Below are 20,818 nucleotides of genomic sequence, written 5' to 3'. Positions count from 1 at the left end.
TGCAGCTAAAATAAATAATGGTCATGCAACCATTTTTATCTGTGCATTTGCCAACCCAATAGCCCACAGAACTTGCAGACATTGAGTGGTTGCAGTGCTGGTTGCTTGGAAAAACGAGATCCTAAGGCATCTCCATTGTAGCCGCAGTTTAAGAGGATGTTGCGGAGAATTAGGATAATGGGGGCGAGGAGGAAGGATGTAAAGCTCGTGTGTCTGGAAGCAGCATATGGGATTGATTAACCCGATCAAGAAATCATGTCTTATGTCAGGCAAATGTCAAAAGTGTGAAGTGAATTGCACTGAGAAATGCCCGGGTCAATTTGCTGATTGACCTAAAAATAAACACTAATGAGACCTGACATAGGCAAAGTTGCTTTGATGGCAATTCACACATGAAAAGTTTCAGTGGATCAGTTTCTGGGAGATACTCAATAACCAGATGACATCTAGTGGCAAAACCTCACTCTTACAACAAACCAACAAAAGAAGGTTTCCAAAACATCACCTATCCATGTGTCCAGAGATGCTGCCTGACCTGACAAGTTACTCCAGCACTTTGTGTCCAACTAGGGTCAAAAGTGAGCAAATGAGACCAGCTACGGGTGGCACAGTGGCGTAGCAGTACAGCTATTGCCTTACAGCGCCAGAGACCCGGGTTCGATCCTGACTAGGGGTGCTTGTCTGTATGGAGTTTGTACATTCTCCCCATGACCTACGTGGATTTTCACCGAGATCTTTGGTTTCCTCCCACACTCCAAAGATGTACAGGTTTGTAGGTTAATTGGCTTGGTATACATGTAAATTGCGCCTAGTGTGTAGGATAGTGTTAATGTGCGGGGATTGCTGGTCGGTGCGGACTCGGTGGGCTGAAGGGCCTGTTTCCGCGCTGCATCTCTAAACTAATCTAAAAAGATGGGTGTCATGGATGTGTTGGGACAAAAGGCATATTTCAGTGCTGTTTGACAGACTCTATAACATTAAGTTCTATGCAAAGGTTGTTGGACAATGCAGCAAGAAAACAATAACCAGTTCTTTGTTTTATCCAACTCACTTACCTGTCCTTTCTCATCAAATGCCATTATCACAACAGCAGCTCCAAACTGTTTAATTATACGTGCTTTCTTCAGAAAGTCTTCCTCTCCTTCCTTCAAACTGATACTATTAACAAGGCATTTGCCCTGGCAACACCTCAAACCTGCTTCAATCACACTGAACTTTGAAGAATCTATGCAAACTGGGACCTTAAAGAGAAAAACAAACAAGTGCTTGCGGTTCAAAGATGATCACCAATGTCATTGATCAGTTTAGTTTAGTGTCACGTGAACTGAGGAACAGTGAGAAGCGTTTTTCTTGCGTGCTACCCAATCAGTGGAAAGACTGTACGTGACTGCAATCAAGCCGTCAACAGTGTGCAGATACAGGATAAAGGGAATACCGTTTAGTGCAAGATAAAGTCCAGTAAAGTACGATAAAAAATAGTCCGAGGTCTCCAAAGTGTACTAATACGAGATATTTGGAGTATTATGTGCAGTTCTCGTCGCCACACTATAGGACGTTTATGGAGCCTTTGCAGAGGGCGCAGGAGAAGTTCCAACAAGATATTGGAGACGGAGGGAATTATAGATGTTGGAATCTTAAGCAAAAGTACAAACAGTGGCTTAAAAAAAGACACAAAGTGCTGGAGGAACTCAGCGGGTCAGGCAGCCTCTGCAGTAGGAATGGATAAGCAATGTTTTAGGTCAGGACCCTCGTTTCCACAAGTGCTACTTGACCCCCTAAGTTACTCCAGCACTTCATGTTTTGTTCACCAAGATAGTGATAAGGATTATTATCTCGCAAGCATCAGAAGCTGAGGGGATACAAGAGAAATATAATTACATAGTTAGGGTAGTATTTTCCCAGGATGGAAATGTCATGCTAGATGGCACAGGTTCAGATGCGAGATGAAAAATTTAAAGGAGTTGTTCGAAACAAGTATTTTTCCACAGCGTGGTAGATGCCAGGGGAGGTAGTAGAAGCAGAAATGAAGGAGACTCAGAAGGGTCCCGACCTGAAACGTCACGTATCCATGTCCACCAGGGATGCTGCCTGACTCGCTGAGTTATTCCAGCACTGTGTGTCTTTTTAAGACAGCAATGTTGAAGAGGCAGTTAAACAGACATATGAACAGGTAGAGAATAGAGAGATACAGACCCTGTGCAGTCACGTAGAGTAAGTTTAGTTAGACGTCGTGGTCAGCACAGACTTGGTGGGCAAACTGCTCTGCAAGACTTGATTAACCAGCTGTCACTCTGATATTGCTTCCGCTATCATAAGCACATTGCTTTTAGACAATTATTGTACTGACCTTAGCAATATCTGGTTCCGTTGATACAAGGTTACAAAATCTGGTCATCGCACTCTCGCCATCTAACATTCCATCATCCATGTTGATATCCAGGATTTGAGCTCCCTTATTGACTTGGATCTTGGCTATATTCAAGGCTTCCTACAGTCAGATTGAAATAATAGAATAATAGGCCTTTCAACATCACTCAGTTTAGTTTAGTTTAGAGATACAGCGCGCAAACAGGCCTTTCGGCCCACTGAGTCTGCACCGACCAGCGATCCCCACACATTAACACCATCGTACACACTAAAGGGACAATTTTACATTTATACCAAGCCAAGCCAATTAACACACTTGTGCGTCTTGGGAGTGTGTGAAGAAACAGAAGATCTCGAAGGACACTCATGCGGTCACAGGACGAACATACAAACTCCGTACAGACAACACCCATAAACGGGATCGAACCCGGGTCTCTGGCATCGCAAGCGCTGTAAGGCAGCAACTCTACAGCTGCGCCACCATGCTGCCCACAAAGTCAGAAAGTAACATAATTCACAGCTTACAGTCAACCAACTCTGAGGTGCTGATGACTTAGCTCTGTCGTAAAGGGCAACTATTCTTCCGGGTACCAGTTTTAAATTGTGTAGGAAGGAACTGCAGATGCTGGTTTATACCCGAAGATAGACATAAAGTGCTGGAGTAACTCAGCGGGTCAGGCAGCATCTCTGGAGAAAAAGAACGGGTGACATTTCGGGTCGGGCGCTTCTTTAAACTGAAGAAGGGGTCTGACCCAAAAGGATACTCATCCTTTTTCTACAGAGATGCTGCCTGACCCGCTGAGTTACTCCAGCACTTTGTGTTTATCTTCAGTTTTAAATTGTGTTCTTTCAAAAATCTTTCCTTGAAAAACAAAGATGCAGACCAATATGGTGATGAAACCCATCATCTTCTGATAGAATCACAATTTCACATCGGCTTGTCACAATATCAAGCATGTTAGGAGCATGTTCAGAGCACAAGGTTTTGTCAGCACCTTTACTCCGACATCTCTGAATGCAACAACATCTCTTCCTCCTATATCGAAAAACATTTACTGGAGAACTTGCCAAATCTTCTTGGACTCCAGTTCCTAAACCAGCACAGGAACAAGCCTTTCAGCCCATGATGTCGATGCCAACCATGAAGACAATTTAAACTGCATATCTGCCCGCAAGTGGTCTACATGTTTCAATTCCCTGCTTGTTTGTGCATCTGTCTAAACATCTCTTAAACATCACCATTGTATCCGCTTCCACCACTTCTCCTCGCAGCACGTCCGAGGCATCCACCACTCTGTAAAAAAAAACTTCCCGCTAAATCTCCTTTAAACTTTATCCTTCTCATCTTAAAGCTGTGTCCTCTGGTAGATGACATTTATACCCTGGTAAAAAGACGGACTCAACTGTTTATGCCTCAAATCTCCTTTAAACCTTTCCTCTATCACCTTAAACATGTGCCCACATGCACTTGACATTTATACCCTGCCTGCTCATATCTCTCGTAATTTATATACTTTTATCAGGTTGCCCCTCAGCCTCCAACTCTCCATGGAAAACAATCCAAGTTTGTGCAACCTTTTCCAGTAGCCAGTACTCTCTAAACCACAACATTCTCTTCTCCGCAGTCCAAAGTCTCCACATCCTTTCTGTAATGAACAGAACAGCATGCAATGCTCCGAACCAAAGTCTTGTACAGCATCAACATGCGTTTACAGTCCTTGTACTCAACACGCTATCCAAAGACAAGCATGCCATATGCTTTCTTTACAACCCGATCAATTTGTGTTGCCATTTTCAAGGAGCAATGGACTTGCAAAACGTATGACCTTTGTGGCTAGAAGGGCAGGAACATAAAACTTACAAGGAAGTACCACCTACAAATCACACTCTCATACACGCTATGCTAACTTGGAAAATTATCACCGTATCTCCTCCATTAATGGATTACAATGCTAAAACTCTGATAACAGCATCACGAGAGTACCTTTATCACAATTACTGGACAGATTAAAGAAGGGCAACATATCCCTTCCTCAATATACCTCTCCAACGATGTATGTACCACGATATCATTTTAATAAACTGGTATTTATCAATAATATGACCCCTTAAAGTGGGATTTGTGCACAAATTTCCTTCCTCTTGCCACAAAGGTGTCAAATTCCAAGTACAGAACTTTTCTCAGTTTTTGAGGCATTTATGGATTTACAAAAAAATGACATTTGAAAATAGAACGACACTTTACCTCATAATTACCTGCCATGATAAGTCTAGCAAACATTCGGGATCCTGCCACGTTACAACGCTCTCCAATGTTGACAAAGTTGGTGTATGAGCCAATTCTGAAAGGTTCAAGACCTAAACAAAACAACAAAATATAAATACAACAGCTACTTGCTGTGCAGCATAATGTAAAGCAAATATTGATCAAGATAGAATGGTTTAGATTTATTATTGTCACATGTAACCGAGGTACAGTGAAAAGCTTTGTTGTGCATGCTCTCTAAACAGATCAAATACACCATACATAGATACAATCAGTTCAAACTCAAGTACAATAGATAGAGCAAGCAATAGATAAAGGGGAAGATACATAGTGAAGAATAAAGTTCTCAGCATTGTAGCACATCAGTTCTTTCGACAAAGTCCAATATCCTCAATGGGCTAAAGGTGAATTGGACAGTACCCTAGCTAGGACCATTCAAAAGCCTTCTCAAACAGAGAAGTTGTTTCAGAGTCTGGTGGGGCACACTTTCAAGCTTCTGTACTATAAAGGCGTATCTACTGTAAATGTAGAATGTGTGCAATTAATGTAAGAATGATGCAGTTGATGCCATTCATAGATTATGGACATAGCATCTTTATGATTTCACCACAAAATCCTGCGTGCACATTTCAACGTAGTATCCTAAACTTTAACAGTGACATGCACCTCAGCAGTAGGTGTAAAAAAATTGCATGAGGCACCTGAATAAACCAGACTTTCCCCATTTTCCTCAAACAATAGCATTAAAAACTCAAATTACAATATTTGCAATATGTGGTTTATTCAACTTGGCAACTTAGCAACTCAGAATCATACATCTCAAAAGCAATCAAATGTATCAGCCTTGCCAGTTGATCCTGAAAAAATAATTTAAGAAGTTCCACAACTCAGAGAGATAAGGCAAGAAAACTGTTTATCAAAGACGGCACAATGGGACAGCTAGGAACTGCTGCCTCATAGCCCCAGAGACGCTCAATCCTGACCGTGGGAATTTGCATATTCTCACTGTGACCGCGTAGGTTTCCTCCGGGTGCTCCGGTTTCCTCCCACATACCAAAGGCATGTGGGTTTGTAGGTTAATTGGCTTCTGTAAATTGCCCCTAGTGTGTAGAGAGTGGATGCGAAAGTGGGAGAACATAGACATAGACTTCACTCAATGGATAGGAACAAATCAAACAGATGGAGGCAGGGGCAGGAGAAAGAACTCAAAAGAGCATTTGAAAGTTTCAATACATCTGAGAAACTTTTAGAGTCAAGAGACCAAGGCAGTGGCTCGGTTAGACACAAGATTCAAGGATGAGGGAACACATCTGACAGCAGAGTTCCAGAAGAAAATTGGAAAATTTGAAAAGGATTTGCACTGGGAAAAGCATGGCAGAGAGAGCAGAGTTATTTGCTCAGTGGAAGGATTCAGAAGGTTAGCTTGGAAGAACCAATGAATTATTATTAAAAATCATAGGTTTTTCAACAGCCAATCTGCAGGAACATTATTTTAATATTTCCTAAATTGATAGGTAAATTCCCCTGATATATGTGAAGGCAGGCCTGATCCCAAAAATTTGAACTTCAATTATATTTAGACAGGTAATTTTGGGGTGGTACAGTGGGACAGTGCCGCCTTACAGTGCTAGAGACCTAGGTTTGATCCTGACTGTGGGTGGTGTCTGCGCGGAGTTTGAATGTTCTCCCTGTGACTGCGTGGGTTTTCTCTGGGTGCTCCCGTTGCCTCTCACACTCCAAGGATGTTCAGGTTTATAGACTAATTGGTTTCGGTAAATTGTATATTGTCCCTAGTATATAGGATAGTGCTAGTGTATGGGGTGACCGCTAGTCAGCATGGACTCGGTGGGCCAAAGGGGCTCTTTCTGCACCGTGTCTCCAAAGTCTAAAGGTAAACAGGCCGTTTGGCTCACTGAGTCGACTGTGACCGACAACCACCAATTTGCACTATTCCCACACTAATCTAATCCAACTTTATTTTCTCCACATTGTCATCAATTTTCTCCAGATTCTACCACTCATTTACACGCTATGGGCAATTTACAGAAGCCAATTAACCTATCAATTACACAACTTTGGGATGTAGAGGAAAACTACAGTACCCACAGGAAACCCAAGAGAGAACGTGCAAACTCCAGACACCCAGTTGAAAGGCTGGAGCAATTAGGCTTGTATACACTGGAATTTAGAAGGATGAGGGGGGATCTTATTGAAACATATAAGATAATTAGAGGCAGGAAACATGTTCCCAATGTTGGGGGAGTCCAGAACAAGGGGCCACAGTTTAAGAATAAGGGGTAGGCCATTTAGAACGGAGATGAGGAAGAACTTTTTCAGTCAGAGAGTGGTGAAGGTGTGGAATTCTCTGCCTCAGAAGGCAGTGGAGGCCAATTCGTTGGATGCTTTCAAGAGAGAGCTGGATAGAGCTCTTAAGGATAGCGGAGTGAGGGGGTATGGGGAGAAGGCAGGAACGGGGTACTGATTGAGAGTGATCAGCCATGATCGCATTGAATGGCGGTGCTGGCTCGAAGGGCTGAATGGCCTACTCCTGCACCTATTGTCTATTGTCTACCCAAGGTCAGGATTGAAATCATGTCTCTGGCGCTGTGAGGCAGCGGCTCTGTTTTTTAAAAACATTTCAATTATTTTTAGTCAATTGTTTTGAGGTATTTGAATTGGTCTAATTGTGGAGCAATGGGGAAGAGTTGATTCTAGGATGTATCCGTCCATCCTTAACCTGTAAGAGACTGCAGGAGGATCTGATAGTGATATAAAATTATGAGAGGCACAGATAGGATAGACTGTGAGAACCTTTTTCCCCAGGATGTAAAATGAAATCTAGAGGGCACAGCTTTAAGGTGAAAGGGACCAAGTTTAAAAAAGATATACAGGGCAAGTTTTATTTTTCCACAGTGGGTAGTGAGTGCCTGAACTGTGCAGCCAGGGGTGGTACTTCAGGCAGATACAATAGTGATATTTAAGAGTCTTTTGGATAGGCATATAAATATGCAGGGAATGGGGGGGGGGGGAAGGATTTTATGCAGGAAGATAGGAGTTGGTCTTGACATCATGTTCGGTGCAGGCACTGTGAGCTGAAGGGCCTGTTCTTGTCCTGTAGAGTTCTACATTCTATGCTCTATCCAAGAGCAACACAAATTGGAGTTATCGGCAGATTTCATGTATTAATCTACTTACCGGAGAGCAGCAAGAAGTCTTCAAAAACACGAGGATGAGGAGGAATCCTTGGCCTACATTTCTGGACTGCTTCTGCTATTGCCCTAAAAATACAACAAAGTGGAACCATTAAGTAATCAGGATATTTCAAATTGCAAACCTAATACAGCACAGATATAACCAGCTGGAACACTAAGAAGTTTGTGTTTATGGTTTACACAAACTTTCTACCAGAAATTGTAACGCTTCGAAGATTCAATGAACTGCAGATGCTGGAATCTTGAGCAAGACACAAAGTGTTGGAGGCACTCAGCAGGAGAGGAATGGAGAGAATGGAGAGGTAACGTTTCAGATTGGCTCCTGAAATGCAGCCTGAGTTTCTCCAGAACTTTGTGTTATATAATGTCTCTCGTTTGGCTGGTTTATCAGCTAATTATTGTCTTACTACTGCAAAAGGCTTCAAATCATCTTCTATTGCTTAAATGATGCGGTCACCATTTTAATCCCCTTACAAAATACTGAGGTAAGTCCTCCTTACTATCCAAAAGCAAAAAAAAAAGAATTTGCAAATCTGAATTAAAAATCTGAAAATGCTGGAGTCATTCACATTACATGCGAGAATGAAACAGGATGAACATTTTATATGTTTCAATAAAAAATTATCAATATGATGACTATTTTCTTTGGAATGGAGATTAGGCAGATTTAATTGAAAAATGTAAAATTAAGGGAAGCCTAACTAATTTAAAGAGAAACAACCTAGTTCTCTTTGCAGAGAATCAGACGGAAATGCTGCCTGACCTACTGAGTATCTGTTAATATTACATTATTAATTATTTCTGCAATTTGGAACATGGAACAGTACAGCACATGAAAGGGCCTTTTGGCCCACAATGACTACACCAAACATGATGCCAAGATCAATTCTTATCTCCCTGCACATAATCCATATCTCTCCATTCCCTGCATATATGTGCGCCTCTCCAAATGTTTCTTAAATGCCACAATCGCATCTGCCTCAATCACCACCCCTGCAGCATATTCCAGGTACTCACCACCCTCTGTGTAAAAAAGTTGCTTCTCACATCTCCTTTAAACTTTGCTCCCCTCACCTTAATTCTTTGTCCTCTAGTATTTAATTTTTACATCCTGGGGAAAAGGTTTTGACTGTCTATCCTATGTAAGCCTCTCATAATTTTATATACTTCCATCAGGTTTTCGCTCAACCTCCGAGCATTCCAGAGAGAACAATCCAAGAATGTCCAACCTCTTCCTGTAGCTAATATCCTTTAATCCATTATGGTAAACCTCCTCTGCGCACTTTCCAAAGCCTCCACATCTTCCTGTAACGGGGTGACTAGAACTGCACGCAGTATTCCAAAAGCGGCCGAACCAGTCCCATATTTTTAATCTAATGACAGGCATCACAAAACGATGCCTTGCAAAAAGGACGTCACACTCTGAAAATCTTTCTGTGGATATACCAGTGAGAAAGAAAACTGACTTTCATCAATTTTGACATATTTCGTGAGGAGTAACCTGTCTCTTTTAATTTGATTGACAAATACTTGGTACGGGTGTCAAGGGTTATGGGGAGAAGGCAGAAGAACAGGGTTGAGAGGGAAAGATAGATCAGCCATGAATGAATGGCGGAGTAGACTCGTTGGGCCGAATGGCTTACTGCTGCTCCTATGACATGAACATGAATTTCAGCAAGTTTTCAAACTGTTTGCAAAATTTTTTTAAATACCGTATATGAGCTGGAGTAGTTCCACAGCAACCTCCAACGATGTTCACTAGCCCATCCATGGCAAATTCCTGAAACAGACGATCAAAAGAATCAGATTCGTCCTCCAATTTCACATTCTATATTCAAAATAAAACTTCAAACTGGACACACGGAGGATTTTTCTTCTGGCTGACGAGTCTTGAACCAGGGCTCCTTGTTTTAGAATAAGGGGCAGGCCATTTAGAACTGAGAGAAAAAAAATAAATTCCCAGAGAGTGACAAGTTGGTAAACTTCTGGGGGAATTCCAGAGTGGTGTGGAGGCTCGATCACTGAGTTTGTTCCAGAGATCAACTTATTTATAGATATTAAGGGAATCAAGGAATATGCGTGTAGAACAGGAAAATGACACTGATGTTGGAAACCAGCTTTGATCCTGATGAATGATGGGAGCTTGCATAAAGAACAAAAGGATCTATTCCTGATTTTTCCCACATTCTAATCCATACAATGAGGAAGTAATGCATTTGGGTAGGGCAAACAAGGCAGAGAATACACAATAGATGGTGTGTATTATTGTAGTAGCATAGAGCATCAGAAAGATCTTGGACTAAGATGGGCTTTCAAAAGGGCTGTAACTAAGGAGTGTATGAAGGCTTCTGCGATATCTGCCTTTATTAGCTGAAGCACAGCAAGCAGGAACAGGCAGGTCATGCTGGAAATGCGTAAAAAATACGACTCAGAAATACACTGCAGAAAAGATATGGTAGCACAAGAGAGTGCAGAAGCGGTTTACAATGATGTTGGTAGGACTGGAGAATCAGAGTTCACTTTTGAGCAAAGGATACTATTGGGAGATTTAATTCAGATGTACAAGTTTTAGAGAAAGAAAGATGAGGAGGAATTTCTTTGGTCAGAGGGTAGTGAATCTGTGGAATTCATTCCCACGGATGGCTGTGGAGGCCGTCAATGGATAATCTTAAGGCGGAGATTGACTGATTCTTGATTAGTAAGTGTGTCAGGGGTCGTGGAAGGCAGGAGAATGGGGTTGAGAGGGAAAGATCAGTCATGATTGAATGGACAAGTACACTTGATGGGCCGAATGGCCTAATTATGCTCTAGAACTTATGAAGAGAGTACTACAGCAACCGCCTTCCAGCCTATGCCTGCATACCTAAAGAAAATTGAAAGATTATGTTTTGTTCTCATCATCATTCTTCAGCAAGCACTTGGCAAGAAAACAGGCAAGTTTCAATTCAAACACCAGTGATGTCTTTAATTATCTACATTGCGACAGGCGTGTGCTACATCTGTGCAGGAGAACAAAGACTGAGAAGGAAATATGATGGGAGAGACTTCCACATGCGAATACAAGCGGTTAGATTTCAGATGATGTGCAATACCTTCAGGTGTTTTGACGTGATTCCGGGTGTTTCGTCATAGCCTCCAAATGAATTAGGAAGTCCTGGAGTTAAACAAAAATGGAGATACAATAGACTCTAAATTTTTCAGTTGAGCTTTTGAAAAAAGCCATCATTTTTCCCAATAGTCTCCATTTGCATGACTACTCCAATTAGGAGAGCAGATGTTTGATTATTATTTAAGGCAGAGATAAACAGGTACGATAAAAAGGGGGTGTAGATTACCATGGGTAGACTATAATATGATGCTGACATTACAATCACATAAGCCACAATCTTATTAAATGGCACAGCATACTTGAGGACCCAAGTCACCTCCTCCTGTTCTTAGTTCCATTAATTTCCAAACAAAGAGCTGCAGATACTGGTTAATACACAATACTACACAAAGTGTTAGAGTAATGGCAGGTCAGGCAGCATTTCTGGAGAACATGGATAGATGATGTTTCAGGTAGAGACCCTACATCCGTCTGAAGAAGGGTCCCGACCCAAAACGTCACCTATCCATGTTCTCCAGAGATGTTGCCTGACCTGCTGAGTTACTTGAGCACTTTGTGACCATTCATTTTCTCTTCGTGGGACCCAATTTCTCACATATTGGTTGGCACATATACCAGTCTAAAAAAACCCAGCTTAAAAGAAATCCATTGGTTGCAAGATTGCCTTAAGAACATACATGCATGATTTCTATTTTTCCATACATTTCTCCAACTGACCCAATCAACCTCAAGTCCCAATGGCGAACAGGGACTTGTCAAAGACACGAGGAAATGTGAATGCTGTTTTTTTTTAAAAGACACAATGCACTGGAGTAATTCAGTGGGTCAGGCAGCAACTGGAGAAAATAGTTAGGTGACGTTTCGGGTCTGAACCTTCTTCAGACTGATTATAGTTAGAAAGGGAAGGAGAAAGAGGATGGGCGGCGGAGAAAGCTGGAAGCAGGACAAAATGTGTAAGGAGGAATTGCAGATGTGGGTTTAAAACATAGACAGACACAAAAGTCTGGAGTAACTCAGCGGGTCAGGCAGCATCTCTAGAGAAAAGGAATAGGTGACGTTTCAGGCCGAGACCCTTCTTCAGATGAATGAAGCAGGTGGATACAGGTAGGGTTTTTTTGATAGAATATTTCCCAACACTGAAAAACTATTTGAGCTAATGATTCAGAATGAAAGCACCCCACAACATTGAGGGCGTGAGGCTACATACAATACGTATTTATGCTGACATCACTACAACATTTGCTAATTGTTATCCTGCCTCTTTGATACTGATTTCTCAGACTGTATTAAAAGCCATACGAACCTGCATTAGGGTAACATAACACATAGGCGGGTGTGCATTTTCCAATTGCTTCTATGAATGGTCTCATTTCCACAGCTCCCAAGGCACAATTTAATCCTATGCTGGGAGGAAAATACTTCTTTTACATAAGGTAAATCATTTATAATTTCTTCAGAAAATACAACCTTCAATCCCTGCATTTTTACTCTGCCTTTTTCTCAAGGGAATTCATAAATAAATCTCATTTCTGCATGCTAGTCTGGAACATCAACATGACTGCAGATAAAAAGAATGTGATGATCGATGGTATTAATCAGGGCTACGTCTTTAAAGTGGGGCAAGATTCTGGAAGAATTGGGTATTGGTATTTCTTTATTATTATCATGTGTACCAAGGTACATTGAAAAGCTTTTGTTTGCGTCCTATCCCATTAAATCAGGTCATACTATACATGAGCACAATCAAGTCACGCACAAGTACAACAGGCAGTGCAAAAAGACAAATATCAGACTGCACAATGTAGTTTACAGCATTGTAGTGTTACAGTTTCAGAGAAAAAGTCCAATGTTCGCAATGAGGTAGGTTGGAAGACGGTATAAAAACGTTAATTTATGGGAGGGCTGTTCAATAGTATAACAATAGGAAGAAACTGTTCCTGAGTCAGGAACATTTATTTTGACGCTAAATACCAATGAAACCATCTCATCTGCAGCACTATAACTGGCAGAAGTAAGGGTTAACTTCTTCAGACGGCACAATGTGATTATCATCTGCTCGAGAAGCTAGAAATAGCAGGCGTGCAGGATGCAGGATGCAAATCAATGCGTCATTTAGCTTCACAAATAGCTACAACATGCACATAATTGGACAATTTCAAAGTTACAGCTGCCTGCTATGGACAATGCAGAGAATAATAAATCATTATTTTTGTGGAAGGTCTAAAATTCAAATCTGTTAATAATTGCTCATCACCAACCAGAAAACAAATCGAGAAAGCTGTTTAAATGGATGGGAAAGTTAAGGAAATTAATTAACTAACTACAAATGCTGAATTCTATCTCACTGAAAGGAGGTTGGGCTAGGAAAAGGAAATCAATGAAAATTGTTTTGATTGAGCATAAATAATGGGAAGTCAGTTGTAAATTGTTGATATTTATGCTGATGACAATTGATGAGAAGGAACACTACTTGGCCATAAATACAGAAAGTACTAACTGTTGCAGATTTTAAAAGACATCAAATAAGGAAGAGTTCAACAGCTGGATATCGACTGATACATATTCAGGCAATACTTTCCAGCCAAACCTTCGTAACATTCCTTCAACCCTTCCAGATAGTTTACAAAAAGAGGCTTATTGATGACAAAACCACTTGTCAAAGTTAACCCAAACAACACGGTTGAAAATAGTGAATTTAACAATCATTAAAATGGTGCAAAGATAGATGTAACTTTGGTGGGATAATTTTGTGCCCAATTACAAGTTAAATCCATGTTGCAGCATTTTAACGATTATGTTAAATTTACTATTTTCAACCTTATTGTTTAGCTTAAACTTGACCACTGGTCTCATTTGTATTACTGTAGCATAAAAGTCAATGGGTGTTGACACAGAGATTCCTACTACTCTGTAAAAGTGATCCAAAATTAAATTATAATGTTCATGAGTATTATTTACAAAATGCGTCTGTTGGATTCAAATCAGGTAGCACAAGTTGTACGGTTGTTACACATTTCATATTGTGTGACAGGACAGGTGCCTTGGATTATGTTATATGCGAAGTATTTGAAAGGCGAGCACAAACTATTAAAATAGAGCTCTAGTACCAAATATAGTCAAGAACACGTTTCACCCAACTGCGTCTCTACAGAGGACTGCTGCTGCTGGTCAGATTTTTAAACTTTCCACTGAATCTCAGTTACTTGAACAATTATTTATTTCAGCACAGATTCTGCCTGATCTATGAGAAGGTTAAATTTAGATTATTATTGTCACATGTACTGAGGTACAGTGAAAAGCTTTTTGCCGCGTGCTACCCAGTTAGCGAAAAGACTGTACATGATTGCAAACAAGCCCGTCCACAGTGTACCGATACACGATAAAGGGAATGACATATAGTGCAAGATAAAGTCAGATTAATGATAGTCTGAAGGTCTCCAAAGCAGTAGATGGTAGGTCAGGACTGCCCTCAAGGTGGTGATAAAATGTAACATAAGAGTAGTGCAGTCACAAAAGGTACCGTTAGATGCAAGTTTCTTTCTTTGCTGACATTCAGTTATCTTACCCAAGCGGCTCTACGTGGGATACACTGATGACAAATGCCTCTGCTGTCTGACCAGAGAGAGTGCGGCCACTCTTATCAACAATTGTTCCAGAAATCTGTAGCAAATCAACAACACACTATTCAGCCAAAACAAGATCACTGGGGGATGAACAGAAAACAACAAAAAACAAAACACATAAGTACCTTATACTTACAAAAATATGCCTGGGCTCATATTCCTCAAGGAACAACTGTTGTATGGCAAACAGGGCAGCCTGGGCAGAGAACATAACATTAGCAAAACAATCATCTTAAATCAGTAGATGTTGACATAGCTTTCCAAGGATGTAACAATTTCCCAAAATTGGAATGAAAAATTGCATAATATATTCCCACACTAAATGCCTGTGGGACACAAAGTGCTGGAGTAAATCAGCAGATCAGGCAGCATCTCTGGAGAATATGGATATGTGATGTTTCAGGTCAGGACACTACTTCAGACTGAAGTTTGTAAGTTACTAGACCAAGTGGACCCATTGGGCCCAAACCTCTCCTGCATTGGTGCAGCACCCTCTCTTTCTCTCCCCTCAACTCCCTCCCCCTCCCCTCCCTTTCCTCCCTTTCCCCACTCCACCCCCCTCATCCTCCCTCCTCTCCCCCCCTCCCTCGGAGATAGATTTAAACTTTAAAATGTGAATAACTTTAAAAATATAACACCGATTTCAATGAAACTTCTTCCATTAGCAACAAAGGGATGACGGTGTTAGGTGGGCCTAAAATTGTCGCGCTAATAGATTTAGATTTATTGTGTATCGTTTTGGCTGTAGTTCAGGAACAAACAAACAAGAGTTTTAGTATATAGATAGATAGGAGCAGAATTAGGCCATTTGGCATATCGTCTACTCTCATTCAATCATAGGAAGGTTCTCAACCTAAAACATCACCTATTCATGTTCTCAGGAAGTGCTGCCTAATCTGCTGAGTTACTCCAGCACTTTATATCCTTATGCGTATTATCCAGCATCTGCAGTTCCTTGTTTCTACAAATCCCTGTGGCTTGCTGACGAGAACATACTGATGATAACAATCTTCTGCCTGTGTTTGCATCTTCTTCTAAAGTCCACAATCAGTTCATTGGTCTTACTGACATTGAGAGCCAGGTTGCTGTGCTGGCACCATTTGGTCCATCGTTTGATCTTGAGGTGCTCCTATACTGATTCTTATTGAGGAAGAAGTATTTCTGCCAAATCGAACAGACTGTGGTCTGTGGATGAGGAAGTCGAAGATCCAATTGCAGAGGGATGCGCAGAGACCCAGTTCCATGAACTTGGTAACCAGCTTGGAGGGGCTGATGGCATTGAATGCCGAGCTGTAGTCTATAAACAACAGCCTGACATATGTGTTTTATTGTCCAAGTGGTCCAGTGCAGTGTGGAGAGCCAGTGAGATTGCATCCTCTGTTGACCTGGGTGGCGGTGAACGAAATGTAGTGGGTCGAGGTTCTTGTTGAGGTAGGAGTTGATATGCACCATAACCAACCTCTCAAAGCACTTTATCACCACGGACGTTAGTGCCACTGGTTGATAGTTGTTGAGGCATGTCACCTTATTCTACCGGTATTATTGATGCCTTCTTAAAACAGGTGGGAACCTCAGACCTCAGTAATGAGAGGTTGAAAATGTCCGCAAAAACCCCAGCCAGTTGGTCTGCACAGGTTTTGAGAACTCGACCGGGTGTACCATCAGGTTCAGGCACTTTCTGAGGGTTTACCCCCCCTGAAGTAGCTTGTGACGTTGGCCTCTGTAACTGTAACTGTACTACCATCAGGGCATATTGGGGCTCGGGAAGGCACATCAATGTTCCCCCCATTAAAGCGTGCATAGAACGCATTGAGCTCATCAGGGAGTGATGCTTCACTGTCGCTTGAGCTGCCTCCTGATTTTGCCTTGTAGGAGGTGATGGCATTCAAGCCATGCCACAGTTGCCAAACATCCACCTCATCCTCCAACTTAGAGCGAGTCCCTTTTGACCTTTTTGATGGCTTTGTCAAGGTTGTATCTGGACTTCTTGTATACTTCTGCGTCGCCAGAACTGAATGCCCAGGATCTGGTCCTCAGAAGAATGCAGATCTCCTGGTTCATCCAAATCCTCGGATGGTTTTTGTAGGGACACAGTCCTCCTCACATTTCCTTATGAAGTCTGTAACGACTGTGGCGTATTCATTCAGGTTCATTGCCGAGTCCTTGAACATTGCCCAGTCTACTGACTCCAAGCAATCCCGGAGTCATTCATTCCGCTTCCTCTGTGCAGTCCTCACCTCTGGGGGTGCGCTTTCCAGTTGCTACCATGTATGCAGGAAGAAGCAGCACCGCTGAATGGTCGGATTCAGTGATCCAGTGAATTCAGCCACAGTGATCAGCAGCTACACCCTAGAATTATTCAAACTCATGGTATTAACATCCACAAACAAAGCAGTCCCGGAAGAAAAACAGCTCCTGTGCAAGTGCAAGCCTGGGCTTTTGAGGTTACAACTTTCTGGGAGGACTGAAAGTGCAACAGGATTTAGAAAAGGAAGATAAGGTTAATAAATACTTTCAGGATTACTTTCAGCGTTGGCTGGGACTTGGTGCATCTCTTACCTTTGCATTTGCTGTATCAAAAATGGTCTCCACTAGGAGGATGTCAACACCACCATCAAGCAAGCCTCTGGCCTGTTCCTCATACGCCTCAACTAACTCATCAAATGCTGCAAAATAGATTTATTAATAGTGAGACTTCAAAGGACAGGCATTGGATAAAAATATCAGAACTAGGCTCTTCCAAAGAAAACACTGCGTGCAGTTCAGTTTTTCTGCTAGTCTTTCTTTAAAAGACTTGAGCTAAAAGGGCGGCGCAGTGGTGGAGTTGCTGCCTTCCAGCACTAGAGACCAGGTTTGATCCTGACCACAGATGCCGTCTGTATGGAGTTTGTATGTTCTTCCTGTGACCGCGTTGGGCTTTCTTTAGATGCACTGGTATAAGGGTGGTGGGTGCGTGGAATGAGTTGCCAGAGGAGGTATTTGAGGCACATACAATAATAACATTTAAAAAGACACCTGGATAGGTCTATAGATAGGAAAGGTTCAGAGGGATATGGGCCACAAGCGGGCAAATGGGGCTTGCTTAGATGGGGCATCTTGAATGGCCTGGACGTGTTGGGCTAACAGGACTGATTGAATGGCGGAGCAGACTCAATGGACCGAATGGCCTAATTCTACTCCCATGTTATGCCTAATTCAGTGCTATTGTCCAACCAAGTTCAAAAGCCAAATGCTTAATGTAGTTCTGGCCAAACATCTGTCCAATTTTCACAAAAATTCAAACTTTCTGTAAATTAGTTATCTTTGATGCTTGCATTACATCCCTCTTTTGAGTTCTGTGCTGTAGTCTGCCTCCGCCCTCCCAACAAAACAGCACTGCTATTCACAGGCCAATAATAGCTTCTTACGGTTTATGGAGTCATAGAGCTATACAGCACGGAAACAGATCCTTCAGCCTACCTTGTCCATGCTGACCAATTTGACAATTTCTTGGCAAGTTCCATTTGCCTGCATTTGGTCCATATCCCTCTGAATCCTTCCTATCCATATATCTGCCCAAATGTCCTTTTAAAATCTTGATTATATCCACATCCATAGCTTCCTCTGGCAGTTCGTTACAGATGTGAAATACCCTCCGAGTGAAAATGTTACCCCCAAGGTCACTCTTGAATCTCTCCCCTCTCAATATATGACTGCTGTCTAATTTTAGAAGTTTCTACCTTGGGGAAAAAGACTGAGCGCTCATTTTAGCCATGCCCTCATGACCTTGTACACCTTAGTAACGTCACCCCTCAGCCTCCCACGTTTCCAAGAAAAAAAGTCCTAGCCTATTGAACTTCTCCCTAAAACTCAAGCCTGCAAGTCCAGGTGACATCCTCATGTCTTCTGCACCTTTTCAATCTTAATGACATCCTTCCTATAACTGGGCGACTGGGACGACACATAGTATTCCAAATCTGATCTTATTGACTAATACAGCTGCATCATGATGCCCCAGATTTTCCAATCAATACCCTTCCCAATGAAGGCAAGTGTGTCAAACATCATCTTCACTATCTTGTCCACCTGGCCACCACTTTCAGGGAACCAGGCACCTGTACTCCCAGATCTCCATGTTCTGTAACGCTCTCCAAGGGTCTACCATTTACGATGCAAGTCCTGCCTTGGTTTGACATTTCAAAGCGCAACACTTCACACTTGTCAGAATTAAATTCCATTTGCTATTCCTTAGTGTCATTTACTAACATGTTCACTACACTGTCTTCCTATCTATGCTATATTTATGAAAATAAGACTATACCAGAATAAAGTTTGATAACTGGATCAACTACTCTTGTAACACAAACTAGAGTTTTTAAAGACTGATGTCAGGTGAGGGGGCGGGACAAAGATAGGATGTAGATGGAGACAGGAAGACTAGTAGGAGAACTGGGAAGGGGGAGGGGATAGAGAGGGAAAGCAGGGACTACCTGAAGTGGGAGAAGTCAACATTCAAACCGCTGGGGTGTACTTGGTCGGACAATAACACAGAATCAGGCTGGGTCAATGCTGTGCACCCATGCCAAAAGTGCTTTAAGCGCATGAATTGCACAAAATAGGAGTAGAATTAGGCCATTCGGTCCATCGAGTCTGCTCCGCCATTCAATCATGGCTGATCTATTTTTCCCTCTCAACCCCATTCGCCTGGGGTTCGGACTTGCCTGCGCCTCCATCTTTTACCACGTGGTTTCCAGCTCCGGTTCCTACACCCCAGCTGTTTGAACATTGACTTCTCCCACCAGGTAGTCCCTGCTTCCCCTCTCTATCCCATCCCCCTTCCCAGTTCTCCTACTAGTTTTCCTGTCTCCATCTACATCCTATCTTTGTCCCGCCCCCTCCCCTGACATCAGTCTGAAGAAGGGTCAACCCGAAATGTCACCCATTCCTTCTCTCCTGAGATGCTGCCTGACCTGCTGAGTTACTCCACCAATTTGTGTCTACCTTTAATTTAAACCAACAAACAGCAATTTTCTCCGAGAGTTCTTAAACTCTGTCTTGAAGACAAGTCGAGTTTATTGTCATCTGCACAAGTACGGCAAGGTACGGGTACAATGAAAATCTTGCTTGCAGCAGCATCACAAGCAGAGACTCAGACGCACAAAAACATAAATTACATAACATTTCTGCAAGACCTTAAAAAGACAATGCAAAAAAAAACAAAAAAACATTAATGCGAATGACTGACCCAGCCCGCGCCATCACCTAATAATTTCTCGTTTTTAACCGCTTTATTACAATGGAAATGACTTTCATACTTATATTTCTGTAGTCTGGTCTCTCCACTGATGGGGATATTGACAACGTTTTGTTGGTTGGTCCTATAGCCCCCGCCACAAATCTTTTGATACCTGTAACAAGCAACATTGCAGATGAAAGCCAAGCCATATTGGAAGCCCTGTAGATGATAAACTGTATTAGATGAATCTTAATTACATTTACCCTTTTAAGCCAAATTTAGATTAAAGCGCAGGTAGACAAGTTGGTCTCTCAAACCTGATCTATGATTTAGTGAGATTACCTTTAGACTGTGGGTGTCTCTTGGAATGTCTCGCAAAAGTGGTGGCTCTTCAATAACTATCAACAGGACGGTCGGGGTAAGCACTGCAGCCCGTGTTATCAAGATACCAAAGATAGATAAATGGCAATGAAGGAACAGTGATATATATCACGATGCTACCTGACTTGGAGAGGATCCTGCCACCCCAGTAACAGACTGTTCCAGATGCTACGGTCAGGCAAACGCCTCCGCTGTCACGCTGTGAAAATTGAGAGGATGAGACGGAGTTTCTTCCCACAGGCCATCAGGACTGTCAACTTTTATAACTCCAGAGACTACATTTTCGTCTACACTATGGTAACTTATTAACTTTATTTATATGCTGTAACTGAAATTCTTTTTTGTGCACAATCCGCAGGCATTGCCACTTTCATTTCACTGCACATCGTGTATGTGTATGTGACAAATAAACTTGACTTGACTTGCGGTGCAGTTACTGCGTTCCTTGTGTAATCTTTGTAGTTGGATAGACGTCGCGGGTTTGGTTGGTGCTGTGGGACAGGTTTAGCGAACAAATGTAGTGCATTTGGTAGATGGTATACACGACTGATTCATTGCATTAAATCGTACCAATCACAAAGGCTGTGTGGATCTGCGTGGTGCTACACCTTTCATACACTCTATCCCACTCCTGATTTTGCTTTT

At 42.0% G+C, this 20,818-nt stretch overlaps 1 protein-coding gene across 3 annotated transcripts in view; it reads right to left on the bottom strand.

Annotated features, from left to right (window-relative positions):
• The window catches only part of mtr (5-methyltetrahydrofolate-homocysteine methyltransferase), an 82,163-nt gene that overhangs the window by 48,474 nt on the left and 12,871 nt on the right, over window positions 1–20,818 (bottom strand). For all 3 annotated transcript variants that reach the window (XR_013547633.1, XM_078405082.1, XM_078405081.1), the window contains exons 5-15: window positions 19,872–19,964; window positions 17,137–17,243; window positions 14,714–14,773; window positions 14,520–14,614; window positions 12,258–12,358; window positions 10,938–10,999; window positions 9,558–9,625; window positions 7,829–7,911; window positions 4,613–4,725; window positions 2,348–2,488; window positions 1,056–1,241 (exon numbers count right to left, since the gene is read on the bottom strand). Coding sequence is in view for 2 of the 3 variants with exons in the window: in XM_078405082.1 (XP_078261208.1) it covers window positions 1,056–1,241; window positions 2,348–2,488; window positions 4,613–4,725; window positions 7,829–7,911; window positions 9,558–9,625; window positions 10,938–10,999; window positions 12,258–12,358; window positions 14,520–14,614; window positions 14,714–14,773; window positions 17,137–17,243; window positions 19,872–19,964 (1,109 nt within the window). In the remaining variant the exon portion in view is untranslated. The remainder of the gene's footprint in view (window positions 1–1,055; window positions 1,242–2,347; window positions 2,489–4,612; window positions 4,726–7,828; window positions 7,912–9,557; window positions 9,626–10,937; window positions 11,000–12,257; window positions 12,359–14,519; window positions 14,615–14,713; window positions 14,774–17,136; window positions 17,244–19,871; window positions 19,965–20,818) is intronic.

The sequence above is a fragment of the Rhinoraja longicauda genome, chromosome 9 (genome assembly GCF_053455715.1).
Source record: "Rhinoraja longicauda isolate Sanriku21f chromosome 9, sRhiLon1.1, whole genome shotgun sequence".
Lineage (NCBI taxonomy): Eukaryota > Metazoa > Chordata > Chondrichthyes > Rajiformes > Arhynchobatidae > Rhinoraja > Rhinoraja longicauda.
This window is presented reverse-complemented; position numbering and strand designations above follow the sequence as displayed.